The sequence below is a fragment of the Nerophis lumbriciformis genome, linkage group LG14 (genome assembly GCF_033978685.3).
Source record: "Nerophis lumbriciformis linkage group LG14, RoL_Nlum_v2.1, whole genome shotgun sequence".
NCBI classification, from domain to species: Eukaryota; Metazoa; Chordata; class Actinopteri; order Syngnathiformes; family Syngnathidae; genus Nerophis; species Nerophis lumbriciformis.
This window is the reverse complement of record NC_084561.2, coordinates 15,348,024-15,372,796: the sequence shown is the minus strand read 5'-3', so window position 1 is coordinate 15,372,796 and position 24,773 is coordinate 15,348,024. Positions and strand designations below refer to the sequence as shown.

At 39.5% G+C, this 24,773-nt stretch overlaps 2 protein-coding genes across 2 annotated transcripts in view; both read left to right on the top strand.

The window, feature by feature from the left end:
* Positions 1-622: 622 nt before the first annotated feature.
* ddx59 (DEAD (Asp-Glu-Ala-Asp) box polypeptide 59) lies at positions 623-17,027 on the top strand. Its single transcript, XM_061976401.2, has 8 exons — positions 623-766; positions 1,034-1,889; positions 6,660-6,842; positions 6,936-7,025; positions 7,126-7,377; positions 12,830-12,982; positions 16,404-16,532; positions 16,625-17,027. The coding sequence occupies exons 2-8, from the start codon at positions 1,050-1,052 to the stop codon at positions 16,883-16,885; spliced, it is 1,908 nt and encodes a 635-aa protein (XP_061832385.1). The 5' UTR covers positions 623-766; positions 1,034-1,049; the 3' UTR covers positions 16,886-17,027.
* A 2,291-nt stretch (positions 17,028-19,318) lies between these two features.
* Positions 19,319-24,773, top strand: part of kif14 (kinesin family member 14) — a 38,112-nt gene continuing 32,657 nt past the window's right edge. The window contains exons 1-3 of the mRNA XM_061975991.2: positions 19,319-20,462; positions 22,674-22,928; positions 23,027-23,114. Coding sequence (XP_061831975.1) covers positions 19,501-20,462; positions 22,674-22,928; positions 23,027-23,114 — 1,305 coding nt within the window. The 5' untranslated portion in view covers positions 19,319-19,500. The remainder of the gene's footprint in view (positions 20,463-22,673; positions 22,929-23,026; positions 23,115-24,773) is intronic.

The window sequence follows — 24,773 nt, the reverse complement described above, 5'->3', positions numbered from 1 at the left end:
ACTGGGGTGAGTTTTTCCTTGCCCTTATGTGGGCTTTGTACCGAGGATGTCGTTGTGGCTTGTGCAGCCCTTTGAGACACTTGTGATTTAGGGCTATATAAATAAACATTGATTGATTGATTGATTGAAAAATAGTGCAAAAAGAGGTAAGGTGCACAGTCCAGTCCTGAGAAGAAATGTTCTGAATGTGTTGTTTAAATATTATACTATATACATATATACAGAAGCATTCAGAGAGGTGCTAAACTATAAAATCAGTGCCTATTAGAGTTCACCGTGGTTATGGCTTTAGGGAAAACAATTTTCTTGAGTCTGTTTGTCTTAGACCTGACTAAGCAATTCACATGTTACTTGTGAGTAAGAACATTCTATTAAACTATCTCATATTTTAAATTGACTATATGTTGATTACAAAAATAATCAATTCAATAAAAAATATTATTATATCATATTATTATTTTTATTGAATAAAAATGTATGAGGAGAGTGAGTATTTCATATTTTAGATGTATTACTTTTGGATGTACTCACAAGTGAGGCAGATAAAATGCAGTGTCGTCTTTTGATACATGTACCGGTGAAACTGCAGTGACATTTGCAATCTACTTTATGGATACATATTTGGACTACAATTCCCAGCTAGTAAAGACTACAGAACTACGTCATCATTCTGCGACAGTAGCTGTCTTGAAACGCAGACAGCGCCGTAGTGGTTTCTTTCAAATTCATCAGATTAAACATTCGAACATGGTTACGAACATTGCAGGTTAGTATGTTTTTTATGCAGAGGTTTGAAATAATACTTGCTATGAAACGTATTAATATTTGTAATTTGTGATTATGTGATCATCGATGCTGGGGACTACAGCACACAGGAGTGTCTATTTTTATTTAAATATGTATATTGGTTAAAGTGCATTTACCAATGTATAGGTTAATGTAATATACAGTAAAGCAAAACTTCACTTATATAAAAAGTTGTTTCAGTTTCAGCTAACATGGTTTGCTTGTTTGTTTGTGTCTGTCTTCCTAGATTACTAGCCTGTAAAATGTTTATGCCAAGAGCCCTTAAGGTGAAGAGACCAGCAGAAGACTCTAACCTAATTCTGAAGAAGAAGAAAGTCCAGTTGGATCAAGAAGATGAGACAAGTGAAGGAGCTTCTAAGACACATGATGAACAGGAGACCAAAGACACCAACATTGAAGACTGCAGAGTAATGGTTGAGATCCCATTACAAGAAGAACAAAAAGAAGAACCATTACAAGAAGAACAAAAAGAAGAAGAAAAAGTAGAGAAGGAGTGTTCTTCAAGCAGTGCTGAAGAAGAGGAGGAACCGGTCAAATCTTTCAAAAAGAATCAAAGATGGCCAGAACCAGGAGAACCCATCTGTGTGATGTGTGGGCGCTATGGAGAGTACATCTGTGACAGCACTGACAACGATGTTTGCAGTCTGGAATGTAAAGGCAGCCACTTGGCCCAAATGGGCTTGGGCACTGGGGTGGAGGTGTTTAATCAAAAGGACACGAATAGAGACGAAAAGACTCAACCTGCTGCAGTTTCTGTGAAAACACTTGAATTGAACTATTCCTACAAGGAGGATCCATTCATATCTGGTCTCACTGATGAGCAAGTGGGGCGGATTAAAAAAGAACTGGGCATTGATACCCAAGGGAGAGATGTAACGAGGCCCATTGTGGAGTTTGAACACTGTGGCTTTCCAGTCACTCTTAATCGCAACTTGAAGAAGGCCGGCTACGAGACGCCCACACCCGTACAGATGCAGATGCTGCCCGTTGGTCTCATTGGCAGGGATGTGATCACCAGTGCTGACACCGGCTCAGGGAAAACGATAGCCTTCCTGCTGCCCGTCATTCTAAGGGCAACGAAGGTACTGTCGATCTTTTTGTCAATAAATGTATATTTCTATACACAACGGAAACATTGCTCAGATTAAAAGATGAATTTTCGTATTGGGAATTACTCCTCTTAGTTCTACAGACGCTATTCAGGTGGCATGAGTGTGTGCCTGTTGAAAATGTGTATTTTATCATACTTGCCAACCCTCCCGAATTTTCCGGGAGACTCCCGAAATTCAGCGCCTCTCCCGAAAACCTCCCGGGACAAATATTCTCCTGAAAATCTCCCGATTTTCAGCCGGAGCTGGAGGCCACGCCCCCTCCAGCTCCATGCGACCTGAGTGAGGACAGCCTTTTTTTTATGACGGGAGGACAACAGGGTGACAAGAACTAAATCATCCAGACTAGAGATAAATTGTATTATTATGTTTATCTTACCTAAAAATAAATATATTTATTAAATACAAAAAAAACTAAATACATTTTTACTATATTTTGCTAAAAACATCAAAATTAATTGTTTTTATTTGTATTTTTTCTGACTCCTTATTACATGCAGCCATAGAATTATACATTGAAATAAACATATATGAAATAATTAATTTTAAATGATCATAATAATTCATTTAAAATGACCATATTTAATTATTGAAATAATTGATTGTTTATTAACAACTTTAGCATTTTTTTCATTACATTTTGAAGCTCTCAGAAGCCAAGTTATGTTATATCCTTAAGATTTATTTATGCAAGTTTGAAGTATCAATTATCTAAACACAGTTTTGTTTGCATATTTTCAGGATGCATATATATATATATATATATATATATATATATATATATATATATATATATATATATATACATCTACATTTCATACATATACATAAATATATATATATATATGTGGGCTCTGTACCGAGGATGTCGTTGTGGCTTGTGCAGCCCTTTGAGACACTTGTGATTTAGGGCTATATAAATAAACATTGATTGATTGATATATATACATATATATATGTATGTATGTATGTATATATATATATATATATATATATATATATATATATATATATATATATATATATATATATATATGTATATATATATATATATTTGTATGTATGTATGTATGTATGTATGTATGTATGTACGTATGTATGTATGTATGAAATACTTGACTTGGTGAATTCTAGCTGTCAATATACACCTCCCCTCTTAACCACGCCCCCGCCCACAACCACGCACCAGTCCCACCCCCGACCACGCCCTCCTCCCCCCCACCCACCCCCACCTCCCGAAATCGGAGGTCTCAAGGTTGGCAAGTATGATTTTATTCCCATACAGACTTCCAGGTACTGGGAAGTTTCTTTCAAATTGAGAAAATGTCAAATTAATCTACTATTTGGAACCTAATAATTGCTAAATTATTCTAAATAGAAGAAAATACACTCGCAAGAAGCGGCTAACAATATAGGTAATGGAGAGTCATCTACTCCGCCTATAAAACCATCAGAGAACCGCTAACCATACATTTTACATGCCCTGACAGGCATATTAATCAAGCTATAGCGACATTGTTATTCTAAGAGTTAAGACCGAGGAACTACTTTTAGTATCACAGCACCTTCGCACACTCACACTGCTCCTCTGGCCACTGGGCAGAGGAAAGCTAGCTACTGAGTTGCTGCTGAATTGCCTCTGAGTTTGAGAAAGGTAATGCTATATTATTACCGGTAATCATGCCTTGCACAAGCTGAGAAGTTGGTCGACGTTGAAATTCAACCTTAGACCCGAAGACATTGCTAGAAAAACTCGGCAAGATGCTCGTTGCATCCCAACATTTTTTACCTGAGGAGTGAGAATCATGCTGAATTCATCCTCTAAACGGGGACTCGCGAGCATACTGTTTCATGCCCAAAGATATAACCATCTCATCAGTCAGCATCATATGAGAGTGAACATTGTAAGTGACTGTTTTATGTTCGTATTTCTTGTTTAGCACATAACACTGGTGCTACATGATCTTTTAGTGTTTTGGCTTCTAAAACTTGGAGCACATCCTCCGTATATTCAGGCTAAAAAAAAATTAAGGTGATTGATTGATAGATTGATTGAAATTTTATTAGTAGATTGCACAGTACAGTACATATTCCGTACAATTGACCGAATAAGTTTTTCAACTTGTTTAAGTTGGGGTGCATGTAAATCAATTAATTCGAGATCAGGAATGCCCAAAGTGGGACAAATTTTTCCCGCCGAGTTGTTTTGTTTGGCCCACCAAAGAGTGACTTCCCAAATTGAATACATGGTCATAATGACCACTTTCAAGCTCATGCAATCATTAATAGGATGTCCGCAAGGCTAACTACTGACGTGACCATCCCCAATAGCTTATAATGGCAGTATGGGGCTTAACTCCTCACTCACGGTGCTGCTCTATGCTTGAAATTGCTGTGTTTGGCCCGCGACCCATTGGCACATTTTCACTTTGGCCCTTGGAGGCAAAACGTTTGGGTCAGTGTAGATCAGGGATGTCCAAACTACGGCCCGTGGGCCAAATGCGGGCTGCTGGCATCTTCAATTTGGGCCTGAGGCCAGGTGCGGTGTTTTCATATCGTATAAAGTTAGTCATAGAACCCGAAAGTAACTCAAGTCAGTGAGCATAAATTGTGCATCCATGTGAATGTGTGCACAGCATTTAGTTTTATCACCCAATCCAAAAAACCTTTCCTAGTCATGGTGCAGAAAAAAGAAAATCAACCAGCACAACAACTCAACAAACATTATCACACATAACACAACCTGCTCATTGAACATTGTGGATGTTATAAAAAAAAAAAGCGTAGAATCAGCATTAAAAAATTCAAAATTACAACCATATTCATTACAAAGGATAATGGGAAAACACTCTCTCTCCATACTTATCCATTTTTGGTGCATTTTAGCTGCTTGATATATTATTGATTGATTAAAACACTTTAATGAGGTCGTCACGGAAGTAAACAAGGTAGGGCATGAATTATCACATACTCTTAATAATGAAAATAATTATAAATTATGTATCCATTATATTATTATAATAATATATATGTATATATAGTTACTTTACATGCAGTCGCCCCCCCCGCCAAATGTTTTAAGCCCAATGCAGCACCCCAATCTAAGAGTTTGGACGCTGATGGGTTAAATCCCAAATTAGTCAAAATGTGCTATGGTTTGTACTAGTTGTTGTTGATGGAAATAGCGTTCATTTGCTATGCACTTTGTGAAATCAATGCGCCCAGGAAAGAAGTTCCGGTAATGTTTAAAGTGAATAAAATACAGATTTTCAGCACAATTCAAATTGTGCTGAAAATCTGAATTTCCCTTGGGGATTATTAAAGTATTTCTGATTCTGATACTGTAAATATTACATGTTATCATTAATGTGTTTGTTACGACATTACATATATACTTACAGCATGTACCGTACATAAAACATTGTTGGGTGTTTTTGTATATATTTTTAGAGGGCTTTATGGGTGAAATAGGTCAATTCCCATTACCTGTATTGTCAGCTGCCTCTTGCTAGCAGTTTTTTTTGCTAGTTTGAACGCCCAGTCCAGAAAAAGACGTGTGTTCTTGTTTCACATAGGGATTGTGGATGAAAGGCAACATTCCCCCAAAAAGTACAGTTCCTCTTAAAGAAATATAGTCAGAAATAGTATAAAAGTTAACATACGTCTGTTGAAATACAAGGTTTTTGTTGATGATAAAAATCGGACAATATAATAAACAACATAATGTAATATCATTCAGGGTTGAGATTGAGTTTGAGTTTGAGTTTATTTCGAACATGCAAGCATACAACATGATACATCACAATTTCCAGTTTCTCTTTTCAACATGTTCGAAAAGGAGTAGGAAGAAGTAGAGCTTATTTAATTCTACCCCTTTTCTTTTATATAACAGTTGCTAAAACTTTTGTTCACTTCCTGTTCTCAATTTATTCACAATATACTCCATAAGTAATCAAAATTAAAATAAATAAATAAATAATACTCTGTGAAGTAAGTTATATTTCATTGGGTGAGATGAGTAAAATTATTTTGAAAAAATGAACAGATGGATGGATGAAATAAATTCAGAATGTTTATCATGGTTCTTCTTCTTTGTACTTTGTAAACCCTTTAAGTTTGAAGAGTTTCTTGAAGTGGATCATATTAGTACATTGTTTGATTGCTTTGCTTAATCCATTCCATAATTTAATTCCACATGCAGATATACTGAAGGTCTTAAGTGTTGTACGTGCATACAAATGTTTTAAATTACATTTTTCTCTAAGATTATATTTCTCCTCTTTTTTTGAGAAGAATTGTTGTATATTCTTGGGTAGCAGGTTATAGTTTGCTCTATGTATAATTTTATCTGTTTGCAAATTCACTATGTCGTGGAATTTCAGTATTTTTGATTCAATAAATAAAGGGTTTGTATGTTCTCTATATCCAACATTATGTAATATTCTAACTGATCTTTTTTGTAACACCGTTAATGAATGAAGTGTACTTTTGTAGTTATTTCCCCATATTTCTACACAATAACTATGGTAACACTAGCGAGCAGTAGAGAATATTAAGTGATTTTTGGTCTAGAACATGTTTTGCTATGGGTTATGGCATGAGCTGCACCCTAAACTGGTCACACATGCATCCTTCAAACATAAAAAAATACTGCATATATTTGAAAAATATTAGATTCCATTTCCATATCTAGTGTGTGTGCATATTTTGCAATTTAAGTTCATGATGCAACTTTTCCTTCAGGAACAAACTCAGACTGCTGGCAGCCCCGTGGCCCTCATCTTGACCCCCACCAGAGAGCTGGCCATTCAGATAGAGAGACAGGCCAAGGAGGTGGTGATTGGCCTCCCTAATATGAGAACCGCCCTGCTGGTGGGCGGCATGCCCCTCCCTCCACAACTTCACCGCCTCAAGAGCAGCATCAAAGTAACTTCTGACAAATATACTTTTTTAGAAAAGATGGCTTCGCAAAATGATTCGATAATTTAATTGTGTTTTTTATGTATAAATCACTTGTAGATCGTCATAGCAACACCAGGGAGACTCCTTGAGGTTTTGAAGCAAAAGGCTGTGCGGCTTGATAGAGTGAAGATTGTTGTGGTTGATGAGGTACAGCCGTCGTTAATCAACACAGTAATTGGCTGTTTTCCCTGCTGGCAATTAATTGTTTGCATATTCTCATACTGTGCTGCTGTGGCACATTCTGCAGGTTGACACTATGCTCAAGATGGGCTTCCAGCAGCAGGTCCTAGAGGTTTTAGAGCATGTGCCCGAAGACCGCCAGACCCTACTGGCATCAGCCACCATCCCAACGGGGACGGAGGAGCTGGCGTCCCGGTTGGTGCAGGACCCAGTCCGTATTGCTGTCGGAGAGAAGAACCAGCCCTGTGCCAACGTTAGGCAGATCCTGCTGTGGGTCGAGGAGCCCTCCAAGAAGAAGAAGCTGTTTGAGATTCTCAACGTAGGTTCAACACACAAATTATTTTAAAGATGTGCAGTAGACTCTGTTGCTTTGCAAGTCAAGTAGGGATGTCCTAAAATATATATTGCAATATACATCGCAGCCTCTTGTGATAACGATATATCCATCCATCCATCTCTACCGCTTGTCCCTCTCGGGGTCGTGGGGTATCACAATATACACTATATTGCCAAAAGTATTTGGCCACCCATCTAAATGATGAGAATCAGGTGTCCTAATCACTTGGCCCGGTGTATAAAATCAAGCACTTAGGCACGGAGACTGTTTCTACAAACATTTGTGAAAGAATGGGCCGCTCTCAGTGATTTCCAGCATGGAACTGTCATATGATGCCACCTGTGCAACAAATCCAGTCGTGAAATTTCCTCGCTCCTAAATATTCCAAAGTCAACTTTATTTTAAGAAAAGTGAAGAGTTTGGGAACAACAGCAAGTCAGCCACCAAGTGCTAGGCCACGTAAACTGACAGAGAGGGGTCAGCGGATGCTGAAGCGCATAGTACAAAGACTTTCTGCACAGTCAGTTGCTACAGAGCTCCTAACTTTGTGTGACCTTCCAATTAGCCCACGTATAGTACGCAGAGAGTTTCATGGAATGGGTTTCCATGGCCGAACAGCTGTATCTAAGCCATACATCACCAAGTCCAATGCAAAGTGTCGGATGCAGTGGTGTAAAGCACGTCGCCACTGGACTCTAGAGCAGTGGAGACACCTTCTCTGGAATGATGAATCACGCTTTTCCATCTGGCAATCTGATGGACGAGCCTGGGTTTGGAGGTTGCCAGGAGAACGCTACATTTCGCACTGCATTGTGCCGAGTGTGAAATTTGGTGGAGGAGAAATTATGGTGTGGGGTTGTTTATCAGGAGTTGGGCTTGGCCCCTTAGTTCCAGTGAAAGGAACTTTGAATGCTCCAGGATACCAAAACATTTTGGACAATTCCATGGGATGGCACTTCAAGTTCATATGTGAGTAAAGGCAGGTGGCCAAATACTTTTGGCATTATAGTGTATTATTTGGCATATAAATGATAATAGAAACACTTTAAAGCGAGTTAAACAAGCTTCAGTATGCGTCCAGTTGTATTATTTTCTCAAGATTATTATTAATCTACAAACCTACTGTTAAAAGTGTAGTAAGTACCTACTATTCTGTTGTTTCATACTTAACATTACTAGAAATTTCAAATTATCCCCCTTTTCCCTTTTTACACACAAAATGTATGAAGTCAATACAGTAAAAATAATTAAAAAAGCTAAAACTACTGTTGGCCCTTATAAAAAAATATTTTAACGAAGCACAGTAATGTCGATAAGTAACTGATACTAAATTTGGTATCATTACTGTCAATATTTGTATCGATTCTCCAACCCATGTTTACATCCAAGAGCTCTAGCTTAGCGGTTAGCTATGCTTATTTGTATCTATTTATGGTGTTGCATGTTTAGCTATTTCTTGCCCTCCAGTGATAACAGGAAGGCAAGAAATAGCAGTGATTACAGCATACTTGCCAACCCTCCCGGATTTTCCGGGAGACTCCCGAAATTCAGCGCCTCTCCCGAAAACCTCCCGGAAGAAATCTTCTCCCGAAAATCTCCCGGAATTCAGCCAGAGCTGGAGGCCACGCCCCCTCTAGCTCCATGCGGACCTGAGTCCAGTGTGCGCACACAAGGAGACGAAGCAGAAGAACGAGACCGTAGTCGAAGAGCGCAGGGGAGACACTTCTCCAGGGCCGATGTATGCTCGGAGCAACACCCTTCACCTTACCCGGCAGTGGGTCTCCACAGCGGACGACTTTAGGGTGAATGATGAGTCCAGCGATTAGTTGCAAATCTTGCTTTATTGATTGCTTGCACACAGCCAATCCAACACAAAACCAACTAGTCCCTCCCCGCACTCACGCTACCGCTCCCTCTCTTCTCTCGCCCACACACTCACTGACTCACTCACCTCACATGCTGTCACCTATTAAAGGGACACACACACACATACTCTACTCTCATAACACACAGTACAGTTAGTAGAACAACTGTGTTTTCATTACTGTGTATTTGATAGGGGCCATTGCCCCGGAATTGTATTGCATTGTACTTTCAAGTACAACAATGAGTAGATGAGTGTTATATGTGTGTATATGTGTAAATAAATGAACACTGAAATTCAAGTATTTCTTTTATTTATATATATAATAAAATAAATAAATATATATATAGCTAGAATTCACTGAAAGTCAATTATTTCATACATATATATATATGTATGTATGAAATACTCGAGTTGGTGAATTCTAGCTGTAAATATACTCCTCCCCTCTTAACCACGCCCCCGACCACGCCCCCCGCCCCAACCACGCCCCACCCCCCACCTCCTGAAATCGGAGGTCTCAAGGTTGGCAAGTATGGATTACAGTGTAATTGTAAGAGAACTGGTTACTGGTCGCTGTCAAATTTGTAGGACACATCTTGAATGTGTCATCAACATGTATTATCACGATATAACCATAGTATTAAATGTTCTATTGTTGGCCAAATTTATATCGTCTATATCGAGCAACCCTCAGGTCAAGTCTAATTAATCTATTGTATTGTAGAAAAGAGTTGGGTGTAAATAAATAACTTTACATTTTTAGTAGATGCACAGGAAGCATTCTTAACTCTACATAGAGGTGGGTTGGTCTTTACTGACTGTGTGCAGGAAATGGGTGGGCCCACCGTCATGGCTGCAATCCAGGAATCCCAGACATGCTTGGACCATTTGCTGTACATAGAATAAGAACAGTCAACTTCACTTTTCCTTTGGGCTGTACTACTAAATTGTTCTCGGGGCCACATTTCCAGAAAGCTAAGCCCCGGGGGGCCAGACTCCTCCCTTCACTATTACTCTTATTTTGAGAACCAGCATCCTCTGCAGTGGACATTTGGTTGTGATTCTGATATCAGTAACACATTTCTGAAGAAAATAGCACTGTAATGCAAAATACAAGTGTCTGCTGTGGTGGATGCTGGCATTTCAGAGGTCAAAATGTCACTGGCATTGTGTTTACACTGGTTCATGTTTGCATGTATAAAGCACACTGTGTGCGTGGGGAATCATCTGTACGTGCACGGTGTCTTTTTGCTAACGATTCTCTTGTTTCTCTACACACTTTTGGCACTGAGAGGCGGCCATTGAATACACGGCCCAGCAACTCTTCTTCTTTCTAATTGGTCACTTTAAACACCTACGGTCTCCAGTTCAAAGCCTGTTTGTGTGCCTCTTCTGAAGAAGACAAAATAACTCACTATTATTGTATTTTGTCATTTAATACACGTTTTACACTGCAACCTATTAAACCAGGTGTTCTTAACCTTTTTGACTTCAAGGCCCAACTTTTCCACTACACAGGTGCTTGAGGCCCATTTAAATATTAACTCTGAATTAGGTATATTTGTCTTAATCATCAATAATTATATCTAACCTATTTATAGTTTTTATTGTTTTAGTTGTCCCATTGTTATTGTTGTATACTATCGCTTTTGTATAGTTGGTATTGTCTATTATATTTCATTTTTTATTTATTTGTCTTTTTTTAGTGCCCTTGAGTGTTTTAGTTATCTTTTCCTCCTGTAATTGAGCTACTGTTTCCAACAATCTCTCTTGGAGATCGATACAGTCTGTCTAAGTTTAAACCATGTGTTAATCGCAATGATTATTATTCATTTAACACATAAACCTTAGTCTTAGGTCAGGCTGATTAAGAAAAATAAGTACTAACCAAATAAACTGCATAAAAAGGGACTCATCGGGACTGAAGAAAAATACATTTAACATACAATTTGTTGTGCTAAAACAAACAAACAAAATTATTCATGAATATGTTTCCTAACTAAACTGTCAATAAAATGAAAATACAACTTCACCAATTTAGTTATAATTTTTGCGCTTAAAAAACTTCTCCATGACTTTAGCTCCAGAATTCTTCTCTTTGTTTGAGATTGTCTTTACTGCCACAAGTGGTGGAATTGTGTATTACAACTGGTTACCGCTGCGGTCCAAACAGACCACAGCTGAGAAACAGATATTTTTGCGGCCCTCTAGGGCAGTGGTTCTCAACCTTTTTTCAGTGATGTACCCCCTGTGAACATTTTTTTAATTCAAGTACCCCCTAATCAGAGCAAAGCATTTTTGGTTGAAAAAAAGACATAAAGAAGTAAAATACAGCACTATGTCATCAGTTTCTGATTTATTAAATTATATAACAGTGCAAAATATTGCTCATTTGTAGTGGTCTTTCTTGAACTATTTGGAAAAACATATATAAAAATAACTAAAAACTTGTTGGAAAATAAACAAGTGATTCAATTATAAATAAAGATTTCTACACATAGAAGTAATCATCAACTTAAAGTGCCCTTTTTGAGGATTGTAATAGAGATCCATCTGGATTCATGAACTTAATTCTAAACATTTATTTTGTTGAAGTATTAATCAATAAATATATTTATAAAAGGATTTTTGAATTGTTGCTATTTTTAAAATAATTTAAAAAAATCTCACATACCCCTTGGCATACCTTCAAGTACCCCCAGGGGTACGCGTACCCCCATTTGAGAACCACTGCTCTCGGGGGCGCTCGCGACGATGAAACACTGTAATAAACGATTACATTACCATTTATTATGATATCATGTGAACATGTCAAAAATCCCAAGATATATGCTCCCAAGGTAATTGCAATCTTGCATTATACCTTTACCAATTTTCTATGATAAAATTATATGATAAAAGGTAGCTCATTTATCGATGCTCTGATGTCATAGTGGCAGAGTGTTAAAAAAATCTTAAGCACTGTACATCATAATGAATGATACAATGGGATATTTTGTCTAAACTCTCCACTCTAATAATTAAATTTCTTTAGAAAGGACACAGTTTGACGGTAACTGTTTCTTCCGATTGGCTCCGATAAGGAGGCGGTAGGCGTTTAAAGTGACCAATCAGAAAAGAGAGAAATTGCAGATGCCGTGTATTCAATGCCCGCCCTTAAGTGCCAAAAGGCAAAAATGTATAGAAACAGAGAAACACATCTCGCAAGCGCAAACAGAGTACGTACAGAAATGTGTCCGTGTGTAGAGAGGCCATGCCTCATGCAAGGTGTGGTTTCTACGCACAAGGATTTTCTCACTGCTCTGAGGCCATAAACAGGAGCACACTAGTGTTTTTAGGAATTTTCCGCAAAAATGTTTGTCTCCCAAGTTTTGAACTGAGCTCGGGGGCCGGTATGGTGTCATTCTGGGCCAGTTTTGGCCACCAGTTGAATAGCACCAGAAGTTCAATATCTGTGAAAATGTAAGTAGTGTGAAGCAGAATTGTTTGTGAGTTGCATGGGTAGTTGGCAGGGTTGCATGAAAGCTACTCAGCTTGATGTCTAAAATATATATATTTTTTCTTCAGGACAATAAGTTATACCAGCCTCCAGTGGTGGTGTTTGTCGACTGTAAACTCGGCGCCGATCTGCTGTGTGAAGCCGTCGCCAAGGTGACGGACCTCAACACAGTGGCGATCCACTCCGACAAGAGCCAGCTGGAACGTAATCGCATCCTCAAGGTGAGGCTAGAACAGGCAGTGGAAGGGATGCTGCCATCCACACTGAATTAAGACATTATCCTTATCACTTACTTTTTTTGTTGAAAAGTAAATTATATTATTGCTCCGTTTTTCCATTTTCTCCAATATGTTATAGAAATATGATACATAAATGTCAATGTTTACACATTCCACCCTTCTCCTTGGTAGTGTTGCTTTGACTCCCAAAAATAGCAATTTTAGGATTGTGCCTCTTCTTCTGTGCCAACAAAATATTTCCCAAAGCCCAAACCGTCTCAAATAAATTTTAAGGAAGGCGTCGGTTGCATTCCTTGCAGATACCATGTTATTGTCATCCTGAGACACAGACACTGGCTTTAATATTAATGACTCTGTTGTTGCACTGCCAGTCAGTCTCATTTCACTCACTTGTTTTCATGGCTAAGACAAACACAAACTGGTGACTAGAGATGATGTGTGCTCTAAAGCAGCGTTTCCTAACCCTAGGGCTCATTGTTGGGCCACGAGGGCCTCCTCGAGGGCCGCCAAAAAATATCTGTTTCTCAGCTGTGGTCCATATGGGCCGCAGAGGGACTCAGTTGTAATACACTTTCCCACCACTTGTGGCAGTAATGACAATATCAACCAAACTAAAGACATCTGGAGCTAAGGTCATAGAGATGTTTCTTAAGCGCAAAAATTATAACTAAAGTGGTGAAGCTGTATTTTTATTTGCACTTTATTTTATTGACAGTTTATTTAAGAAACATATATATTATTATAATTTATTAATAATTTAGTTAGAAATGATTAATTTTAGCACTGTGTAATTGTATGTAATTTTATTTTTCATCAGTTTTTATGAGTCCCTTCTTTTGTAGTATATTTGATGAGTATTTATTTTTATAATCAACCTGACCTAAGCTTTGATAACAATCTTTGTGATTAACACTTGCTTTCATATCATTTGACAATGTTTATCCTGTTGAACTTTAATAGATTAGTTGCAATTATTTTATACGTTTAAAATCAAAAGTAAGATTACTAATTCAGTGTTAATATTTGAGTGGGCCCCATGCACCCTCTGTAGAACTAAAATTGGGCACCGAGGTCAAAAAGGTTGAGAACCCTGGCTCTAAAGGTCCCATTCTATATAATTTAACAACGATTTTTAAAAAACGTCTTAGAAGTTCCACAATATTGTATTGCTGAAAATGTAGCCTTAATTTAGACAGTTTAAAAGTGCTAGTAGCACTTAGTGTTAGCACTTTAGCTTACATAGCTACACAATGTGAGCTACAGTGTTAAGATTACAGCCCCATCTTAACAGGCTTTTAATTCTAGGTTAGCCAATTCGCTGAAGGAAAAATGCTTAAAGATTACAGCGCTCATTGCTTAAGCTCCAGGTTTTATTTTATGACGTGCAGTAAAATCTGCTTTTTTTATACAAAGGTCTCCTGCGTGAAGTAGTGAACATACAGTATACTGTTAGTGACACGTGCATGTCCATTACAAGGGAGGTTTTTTTGTTTGACATCATAAAAAAACGCTTGCGCACCTCCTCTCCCTCAAGTGTGGCAATTTGGTGGTCCTTAATGCTGTAAGAACACATTACTATAGTTAGTAGTTTTGATCCGATCCAATTTTGAGTCCTGATCTGATAAGATAGATTTTATGTATCTCCCAATGGGGAAATTATGTAGTTGCAGTGTATTTCCCCTGCCATGGTGGTGAGTGTTAGTAGATAGATGGATAGACGGCGCGTTCTTTGCAGCTTGCTCTCAAATTTGAGCCGGTGTTCCTCTTTGGTTTCATGCAACTCCTGCATGTGTGTAACCAGAACTATGGAAATGTAAGTGTGTCTCCCTGAGCGTGCATCCATTTTGAAGGAATATTTCACGTGAGCACAGTCTTTAGCCAAGTAAACACAAAGACACAGCTGTGGTAAAGATTGGCTCTGCTTGGCAGTTAGTTGGTCGATCACATGTCAGTTAAAGGGGAACATTATCACAATTTCAGAAGGGTTAAAACCATTAAAAATCAGTTCCCAGTGGCTTATTTTATTTTTCAAAGTTTTTTTCAAAATTTTACCCATCACGCAATATCCCTAAAAAAAGCTTCAAAGTGCCTGATTTTAACCATCGTTATATACACCCGTCCATTTTCCTGTGACGTCACATAGTGATGCCAACACAAACAAACATGGCGCATAGAACAGCAAGCATAGCGACATTAGCTCGGATTCAGACTCGGATTTCAGCGGCTTAAGCGATTCAACAGATTACGCATGTATTGAAACGGATGGTTGTAGTGTGGAGGCAGGTAGCGAAAACGAAATTGAAGAAGAAACTGAAGCTATTGAGCCATATCGGTTTGAACCGTATGCAAGCGAAAACGACGAAAACGACACGACAGCCAGCGACACGGGAGAAAGCGAGGACGAATTCGGCGATCGCCTTCTAACCAACGATTGGTATGTGTTTGTTTGGCATTAAAGGAAACTAACAACTATGAACTAGGTTTACAGCATATGAAATACATTTGGCAACAACATGCACTTTGAGAGTGCAGACAGCCGAATTTTCATCAATTAATACATTCTGTAGACATACCCTCATCCGCTCTCTTTTCCTGAAAGCTGATCTGTCCAGTTTTGGAGTTGATGTCAGCAGGCCAGGGAAGCTAGGGTCGATATTCTTCTCTTCATCATCTTCGGTGGCATAAGAGACGGTGTGAGCCAAGACATCCAGGGGGTTTAGCTCGCTCGTCTGCGGGAACAAACTGCCGCCATTGCTTGCCGTGCTACCGAGGTCTTTTGTCCCTGAATTGCTCACACACTTCGGCAGATTCAATGGGGGTCTGGCGGCAGATTTCTTTGACTTTATCGTTGGAAATGCATCTGCTTTGAGTGTCGCAGGATATCCACACATTCTTGCCATCTCTGTCGTAGCATAGCTTTCGTCGGTAAAGTGTGCGGAACAAACGTCCAATTTCTTGCCACTTTCGCATCTTTGGGCCACTGGTGCAACTTGAATCCGTCCCTGTTCGTGTTGTTACACCCTCCGACAACAAACCGACGAGGCATGATGTCTCCAAGGTACGGAAAACAGTCGAAAAAAACGGAAAATAACAGAGCTGATTTGACTCGGTGTTTGTAATGTGTTTGAGAAAATGGCGGATTGCTTCCCGATGTGACGTCACAACGTGACGTCATCCCTCCGAGAGCGAATAATAGAAAAGCGTTTAATTCGCCAAAATTCACCCATTTAGAGTTTGGAAATCGGTTAAAAAAATATATGGTCTTTTTTCTGCAACATCAAGGTATATATTGACGCTTACATAGGTCTGGTGATAATGTTCCCCTTTAAAAGAGCCAAATATCGGCCACCTGATCCGATTAATTCCACTTTTAACTCAAAAGTCAATCTCGTGTTGTCTTCAGGGACTTCTGGATGGTGACTTTGAGGTGGTGATAAGTACCGGTGTGCTCGGCAGGGGACTGGACTTGGCAAACGTCCGAGTGGTGGTTAATTTTGATATGCCAAACACCATGGATGAGTATGTCCATCAGGTTAGTGGTGTTGCACAAACAGATTTTGATTTTATTTTGTAATCATCGTTAACAACACTAACACTTTTCCATACGCCCTCGTTTCTTTGTAGGTGGGAAGAGCCGGTCGTCTCGGCCACAGGGGAACAGCCATCACCTTTCTGAACAACAACAACAAACGTTTGTTCCTGGCGGTGTTCAACAGGGTCAAACCGACAGGAACCATCCTGCCTCCGCAGCTCCTCAACTCACCTCACCTTTTCGAACAGCAGAGGAGAGAAAAGCAACACGCTAAGTTTGGGCCTGGCGACACGATGGTAACCAAGAATAACCTCCTCGACATTATTAAGAGACATGACCGGCGTAAAAAATAGTTCGGACAGATATGCTTCTTCTGATAAGAGAATGAGAATTTAGAAGAGCACAGGCATTGGACACTGTAGGACTGGAAGAAGGTGTATGTGAACAAACATTTTTAGTGCAGCTGTTGCAAAAGTGTATTAATTAACAATTAAATTGTAAAAAGAATAAAACTATTTGTTGGTTGTATAAAAATTGGCTTCATAGTTATCTTTATTAAAAAGAACAATATGTTTCTATTAATAATCACATTTCTTACAGTTAAATTAGTTTCTGAGGTTCATCAGGGTTCCATTTTGGGACCGCTTTAGTTTCTAATCTATATCAAATATTTAAAATGTTTGCAAGAATATATTGCTTCACTAGGCCACCTACTCAGTGGCCTAGTGGTTAGAGTGTCCGCCCTGAGATCGGTAGGTTGTGAGTTCAAACCACGGCCAAACCACATACCAAAGACTATAAAAATGGGATCCATTACCTCCCTGCTTGGCACTCAGCATCAAGGGTTGGAATTAGGGCTTAAATCACCAAAATGATTCCCGGATGTGGCAACCGCTGCTGCTCACTGCTCCCCTCACCTCCCAGGGGGTGAACAAGGGGGATGGGTCAAATGCAGAGGACCAATTTCACCAAACCAAGTATGTGTGTGACAATCCTTGGTACTTTAACTTCTTATGTTTGCAGACCTGTCTTTAAATATCACATAATCTTGATTGCTTCACAAGAGAATCAAATTAATATTTCTGAATAGTTTAAAATTGTGATATTGTCACTTGATAATAAAGAATAACTAAATTTTTAGTACGAAACAAAAAGCTGTAATAAAGTAGACTTCAGAATCAGAAATACTTTATTAATCCCTGATGGTCATTAATGGTGTCAAAGTTGCCTCAAACCCAATTCGGAGGAGTTATTGTTGATGAAAAATTCACTTGGAAACAGCAGACTTAGACAAACTTTATTGATCCCCAAGGGAACTTGTTTGACACACAGTAGCTCAAATTCAAGAGGAAAGAATAACTAAAACACTCGAGCACTGAAAAAGAGCAATAAATACAGTACGCGAATATAGCAAGATGATGACATTTTTGAGTAAAGTTTGTTATTTTATCAGTCATTGTTGTATGTTGGCATTATATTACAGTTTATTATGTCCATATGTAATTTATTGCAGTAGTATTTGGGTTGCTATTTGTCAGTCATACCTTGACAGAATCTTCATTTTTAGACTGTTTTCTCTTTTTTTTAAAAGGCAACATTTGGACAATATTTATTGTGAATATATTTATGTAAAAGTATGTACATTAATCTACAGATTTACCAATCGTTTTCCATACTATTTTCCATATTCTTTTGATACTCATTTAACAAAGCATTGTCTTCACTATTAATCAATGTACACTTAAATACAGATGAATAAACTACCCAAAACTCTTCAATTCACAACTACATCGTCGACTTCAGGAGGCACCAGTCTAGCCACACGCCACTCTTCGTCAACAGCACAGCAGTGGAGATCGTAAGCAGCACCAATTTTCTGGGGGTGCAGATAACTGACAATATGACCTGGTCCCTACACACCGGAGCTCTTGTAAAAAGAGCTCAGCAGCGCATGCACTTTTTGAGTAGGATGAAGAGAGCACAGCTCCTTCCCCCCATTCTACAGAGGCACTATAGAGAGCCTACTGACCAACAGCATCTCTGTCTGGACTGGAGCCTACAGTGCCTCAGACTGGAAGTCTCTGCAGATAGTGGTGAGGACGGCGGAAAAGATCATCAGGACTCCTTTCCCTCATATCCAGGAAATCGCAAAAAGCCGCTGCCTGACCAGGGCTCAGAAAATCTGTAGAGACTCCTCCCACCCCCACCAAGGACTATTTTCACTGCTGGACTCTAGAAAGAGGTTCCGCAGCCTCCGTAGAAGAAACTCAAGGTTCTGTAACAGCTTCTTCCCTCAGGCCATAAGACTTTTGAATGCATCAAAAATAATTCCCTCAATTTCCCCCCAAAAACAGATTAACTCGCTGGAATATAAAAGCAATATAACATACATCCATAAACGTGGATGCATATGCAACAGTGTAATATATTTATCTGTACAGTAAATATTTATTCATATCTGCAAATCATTTGGTCTTTCATCCTGCACTACAACGAGCTAATGCAACAAAATGTTGTTCTTATCTGTACTGTAAAGTTCAAATTTGAATGAAAATAAAAGGAAGTCTAAGTCTACATTTGTATTAATTTTTTTCTGTGTTTTTTGATAAACGATTCCATCATTTGGTCAAAGGTTTATGGCAAGATCATGTTTTTGTATAGGCTGGCAGTACGGTGCTGCCACCTAGTGCAAATAATACCACAACAATGACGTAATCACTGCCAAGGATGAAGCCAACCAATCAGCGGCCAGGAGCTGCTAGAATTTGAAATTGAGGCGGTTCGAATGCGGAAGTGAAGAAGTAAACAAAGAGTAGCTCTGTTTTACCGAAGACGACTCTTATTTGATATCTAAATGGAGTTTAATTTCTCCTTAAAATACAACTTGCGTTTATTATATCGTCGCGGGCATGCTATGTCCGAGCTAGTAAACTACCAATAGTTATCATATTCTTAGAAGGCGTCCATAATGTCATTATTCACCGTACAGACTAAGAAGCACGTAATGGCGACAAGTAGGACCCCAGCAGGCAGAGAGTTTCTGACCGAAAGAAAGGCAGTCAAAACGCTCTCCAAGTGTGAGCCTTCACTTTCCGGAGACTCTGCGTGTGAGGACGGCGATAAAAGTAGCACCATCAACCGGACGTATGTCATCTCGGCGCTGTCAAAAAGCGGTCATACACCCTACCGAGGTCGGCTCACACTGCAGAGGAGGTCACGGCCAAAGGAGGAAAGTAGTCAAAATAATACCACAGCAGCCCCGGAGAAGAGGCTGACACTGCAACGGAGGACTAAGACGCCCACCATGGATAAAAGTGCTCCGGTCACCGGTGTGGGCTCGCACACAACGCCGAAAATCCTCCAGGAATTCAACGGTAGGACTCCTACTCTGCAGCGCTCCATGAGCTTGAGAGATACGGCGAGTAAAGGACGGGAGGCCTTAAATCACCCGGAAAGTCGAGGGAGACTGGCACAGGACAAGACCCCATCTTTAGCCTCCACATGCAGGCTGCAGGACGAGCAGGCCCACACGTTCAAAACGCCCACTAAGAAGACACCATTTGGTAGGATCGCAGCACGTAGAGATGTATTTGAAAGGATGACCGTAAAAGAAGCGCCTAAGACACTGCTGGTCAAATCTGCAAGTTTGGACAGGTCCAAGTATAAGAAGCAAGGGGATGTCCTTAAACCCATTGCAACTCCACGACTGAGTAAGACAGGTGTGCTCAAAGCCGGCACAGCAACACAGGTGAAGGCCACAGCAGGGGCCCCATGCTTAAAGGCAGACCTCACCAGGACCTCCACTTCTGCTCCAGCACCTTCACAACAATCCTTATCTCGTCCCAGTGAGGTCCCCAAACCCCAGGGCTCGCTCAAGATGGAGAACAGTGCAGTGACCGTTGCGGTCCGTGTCCGCCCTTTCAATGCCAGGTTTGTGTTCGCTTTATTGCAGGCATTGAAATGTTTTAAAACACACTGTGCTATTCAAAGTTTTGGAAAGTTCTTGACTATTTATTGCAGGGGTGTCCAAACTGTTTCCACTGAGGGCCGCACACTGAAAAATGAAAGCATGCGAGGGTCATTTTGATATTTTTCATTTTCAAAACCAATATATAGGCATTTTTTTTTAAACCTTTAGGGCTCCCCTCAAGTTTGGTCTAGGGGGACCCCAAATTAAGGGTAATATAATATATATAGGGCAGCACGGTGGCCCAGGGGTTAGTGCATGTGCCTCACAACACGAAGGTCCTGAGTTCAATCTCGGGATCTTTCTGTGTGGAGTTTGCATGTTCTCCCCGTGACTGCGTGGGTTTTTGTTTGATTGATTGATTGATTGAGACTTTTATTAGTAGGTTGCACAGTGAAGTACATATTCCATACAGTTGACCACTAAATGGTAACACCCGAATAAGTTTTTCAACTTGTTTAAGTCGGGGTCCAATTGATTCATGATCCCTCCGGTTACTCCGGCTTCCTCCCACCTCCAAAGACATGCACCTGGGGATAGGTTGATTGGCAACACTAAATTGGCCCCAGTGTGTGAATGTGAGTGAATGTTGTCTGTCTATCTGTGTTGGCCCTGCGATGAGGTGGCGACTTGTCCCGCCTTCCGCCCGAATGCAGCTGAGATAGGCTGCAGCAACCCCGAAAGGGATGGATGGATAATATATATATAATATATCATAGTTGTTTTTTATCTTTCAACACTTTCTAGAGCAACTTCAGGGCTATCTGGCAATATAAAGTATTTTTAAAAATGTTTTATGCCATTTTTGTTAAAGAAAACACAGTTTTTATTGTAAAACCACAAAATATGCAATATTTCCCCACCCAAAAAAGTTCTAGGCAAAATATTTGATGTGAAATAATTGGAGCCCTAAATAAGTCAATGAATTATAACAACATAAATCTTGGGGATGCAAAAGGGCCCACTTATATAAGTGTTAAAAATAATAATAATAATAATTTAACCCCGAATGCAGCTGAGATAGGCTCCAGCACCCCCTGCGACCCTGAAAGGGACAAGCGGTAGAAAATGGATGGATGGATCAATATATATTTATTTTTTTAATTTTAATTTTTACTATATAACTTTTTTTAACTTTCAACATTTTTTTTTTGTTTTATGCCCTTCTTGTTTTTTTTGTTGCAAACATAAAATATGCATTATTTCAAAGTGGATTATTTAATGTGAAATATTTAGAGCTTTGAATAGGTCAGTGGGCAGCACGGTGGTAGAGGTAGAGGGATTAGTGCGTCTGCCTCACAATACGAAGGTCCTGAGTTCAATCCCGGGCTCGGGATCTTTCTGTGCGGAGTTTGCATGTTCTCCCCGTGACTGCGTGGGTTCCCTCCGGGTACTCCGGCTTCCTCCCACTTCCAAAGACATGCGCCTGGGGATAGGTTGATTGGCAACACTAAATTGGCCCTAGTGTGTGAATGTGAGTGTGAATGTTGTCTGTCTATCTGTGTTGGCCCTGCGATGAGGTGGCGACTTGTCCAGGGTGTACCCCGCCTTCCGCCCGATTGTAGCTGAGATAGGCTCCAGCGCCCCCCGCAATCCTGAAGTCAATAAGCGGTAGAAAATGGATGGAATAGGTCAGTAATTAATAATAACAATTTTTATTCATTATTATTTTTTGAGCAAAGACAGCTTTAAAAAAACTAACAGCCTTTGTGTTATTAGTCAGGATTTCAAAATCTGCAGCAAAAAGCCCTGATGTAAACATCCCTATTTGTTGTTACTATCAACATTTCAGCTCGGTCTCTTTACGTTTTAAATGTTTGCTTTTTCCCCCCAATTAAAAAAAATATTTACACAATAAATGGCCAATACAAATTTAGCAATGGGCTGAAAATGGTCCACAGCTGCACTTTGCTGTGGCTGTGTGCCACTCCTCTACAAGTGTTTGCAGAATTTGGCACAATCACCCTAACCAACTCATCTTTTTGTAAAAGTAACTTATATTAGATAGTGGGGAAATTAATAAAACATGTTTTCTTATCTAAATTTAAAAAAAAAAAATTTACTTTGTACCTTCTTTTTTAGTTTAGGTATTCTACTAAAGTGTATTTGTCATTTATGTCAGTATGTCATTCATACTCCCACCAAACCACCATGTATTTCTTTTTCCGTCATAGAGAAAAGGCAGAAAAGGCCTCAGAGGTGATCACGATGAGGGGCCAGGAGACAGTAGTGCAGCATCCAGTCTCTAAACAGAGCTATTCCTTCACCTACGACTTCTCCCTGTGCTCGGTGGATTCCAAAGACCCCTCCTTCGCCAGCCAGCAGGTGGTGTACGAGACCCTGGCTAAACCTCTGCTGCTCAGGGCCTTCGACGGATTCAACACTTGCCTGTTTGCTTACGGTCAAACCGGCTCTGGAAAATCATATACGTGAGTGTTTGTTATTTTTCTGATTTCCTCTCACCTTTGTGAACTCTGTGCAGGAACGAACTGTTTGAAATGTTTGTTAATCTTAAATGTTCTGGCAGAATGATGGGCTTTGGAGAGGAGGCCGGAATCATCCCTCGGTTCTGCCAGGAACTTTTTTCACAGCTTTCCTCCATGGAAAATGAGCAGGTAATTTGTTGTAATTTATGTATTTTCTCAAAATATACATTTATGTTGCAGAATAGGGTTGCCTTGATTCTGATAAAAAAAAATCCTGACCTTCTTGCTAAGAATTGAGATTACAATTCTCCTTTTCACACGTGTGCACAGACATGCCATGTTCAGTGCAAACAGTACATGCAAATGTATTATTATTTATTTTTTTACAGAGGAAGTGTGTCAAATAGGCTTGCATGATTCTGCAAAAAATGTGACTTACAATTTTCTTCCTTACTTTCCTCAGACACGTGTACTGAATCATACTGTTTTGTCGAGAGATCGACCGATATGTTTTTTTCAGGACCGATACCGATTATTAGTAGTCAAGGAGAATGATAACCCATTTTTGGAGCCAATATCTATTTGCAGTAAAAGTTAGCTAAACATGAATAGTATACGTCAGTAAACAGCTGGACAAGGCTTTCAGTTGCTTTTTTAACATTATTCTTTTAGGAAACGTCAGACCAGTAGCGACGTAATGTTTTATGCGGTGCGAAGGTTGTGGTTAATTTAGCACTAAACAACCTCTGGGGATTTCACAAATACTTTTATTTTGTGTGTCTATTGCTACGGGTCAGAGGAGAATCAACATTTGCATTTCAAAATATGGGAAATCTCCTGGGAAAATTGGTAAAAAAAAAGAAGTTTTTTTTCCAAATCAATATAAAAATAAAATAATTATTTCATGGCTTAGACTCCAACAAAAGTTATCTACATCACAAAAATTGCCATCCACTCAATCACAAGTTTATAGCAGTTTATGGATTTATACATTGTAATGTTTCCCCTGAAATATTGCGAACATTTAAATAAACATTCTGGGCTCCTTCACGTAGCTTATAGTGGAGAAATGTTTCAAGCTGGCTGACATAATTTCTTCCTGGATGTTACAGAAAATATGTGAATGTGTGATCTGCTGCTTGCGCTTCTTTACTTCTATAACAAGTCTCTTATTTGTCAAGATTCGTACACAAAATTAGGATATTTGGGGCGGTATAGCACGGTTGGTAAAGCGGCCGTGCCAGCAACTTGAGGGTTGCAGGTTCGATCCCCGCTTCCGCCATCCTAGTCACTGCCGTTGTGTCCTTGGGCAAGACACTTTACCCACCTGCTCCCAGTGCCACCCACACTGGTTTAAATGTAACTTAGATATTGGGTTTCACAATGTAAAGCGCTTTGAGTCACTTGAGAAAAAGCGCTATAAAAATGTAATTCACTTCACTTCACTATATTTACTGTCGTCTTCATCTCCAACCTGTTGCGTTATTTGATTGAATCACGGAACATGAAACTCGTGGCGCTTCTTTAATGAACCCACACTGCGACTGTAGCTGACGGAGGCTCGTTGAGCGACTCAATTGCCTTAGTAGCAAAAAACAAACAAATTGAGACCTGGAAGACTCCGGAAGAGTAGGACATAAACTGGATTCCTCGGCAAAAAAAGGAGATGTACTGTCGACGATCAGCACTACATTAGAAGGAGGGAAAGAGGGGGCGTGGCCGCATGAGTGCCGTGGTCAACACAGCTGAGGAGACCGGGAAACAATTCTCACAAGAACTCAAATAAAAGCCCTGTCAGATTTCAAAACATATTTGGGAAGAATTATTGACAATGAAAGTATTTTTTAT

Bases quoted from the DNA above. Each gene is read 5' to 3' on its own strand.
- ddx59 (XM_061976401.2), top strand. From the start codon at position 1,050: ATGTTTATGCCAAGAGCCCTTAAGGTGAAGAGACCAGCAGAAGACTCT. The intron at 1,890-6,659 runs GTACTGTCGATC...CTTTTCCTTCAG, and splicing joins TCATTCTAAGGGCAACGAAG to GAACAAACTCAGACTGCTGG. The intron at 16,533-16,624 runs GTTAGTGGTGTT...GTTTCTTTGTAG, and splicing joins TGGATGAGTATGTCCATCAG to GTGGGAAGAGCCGGTCGTCT.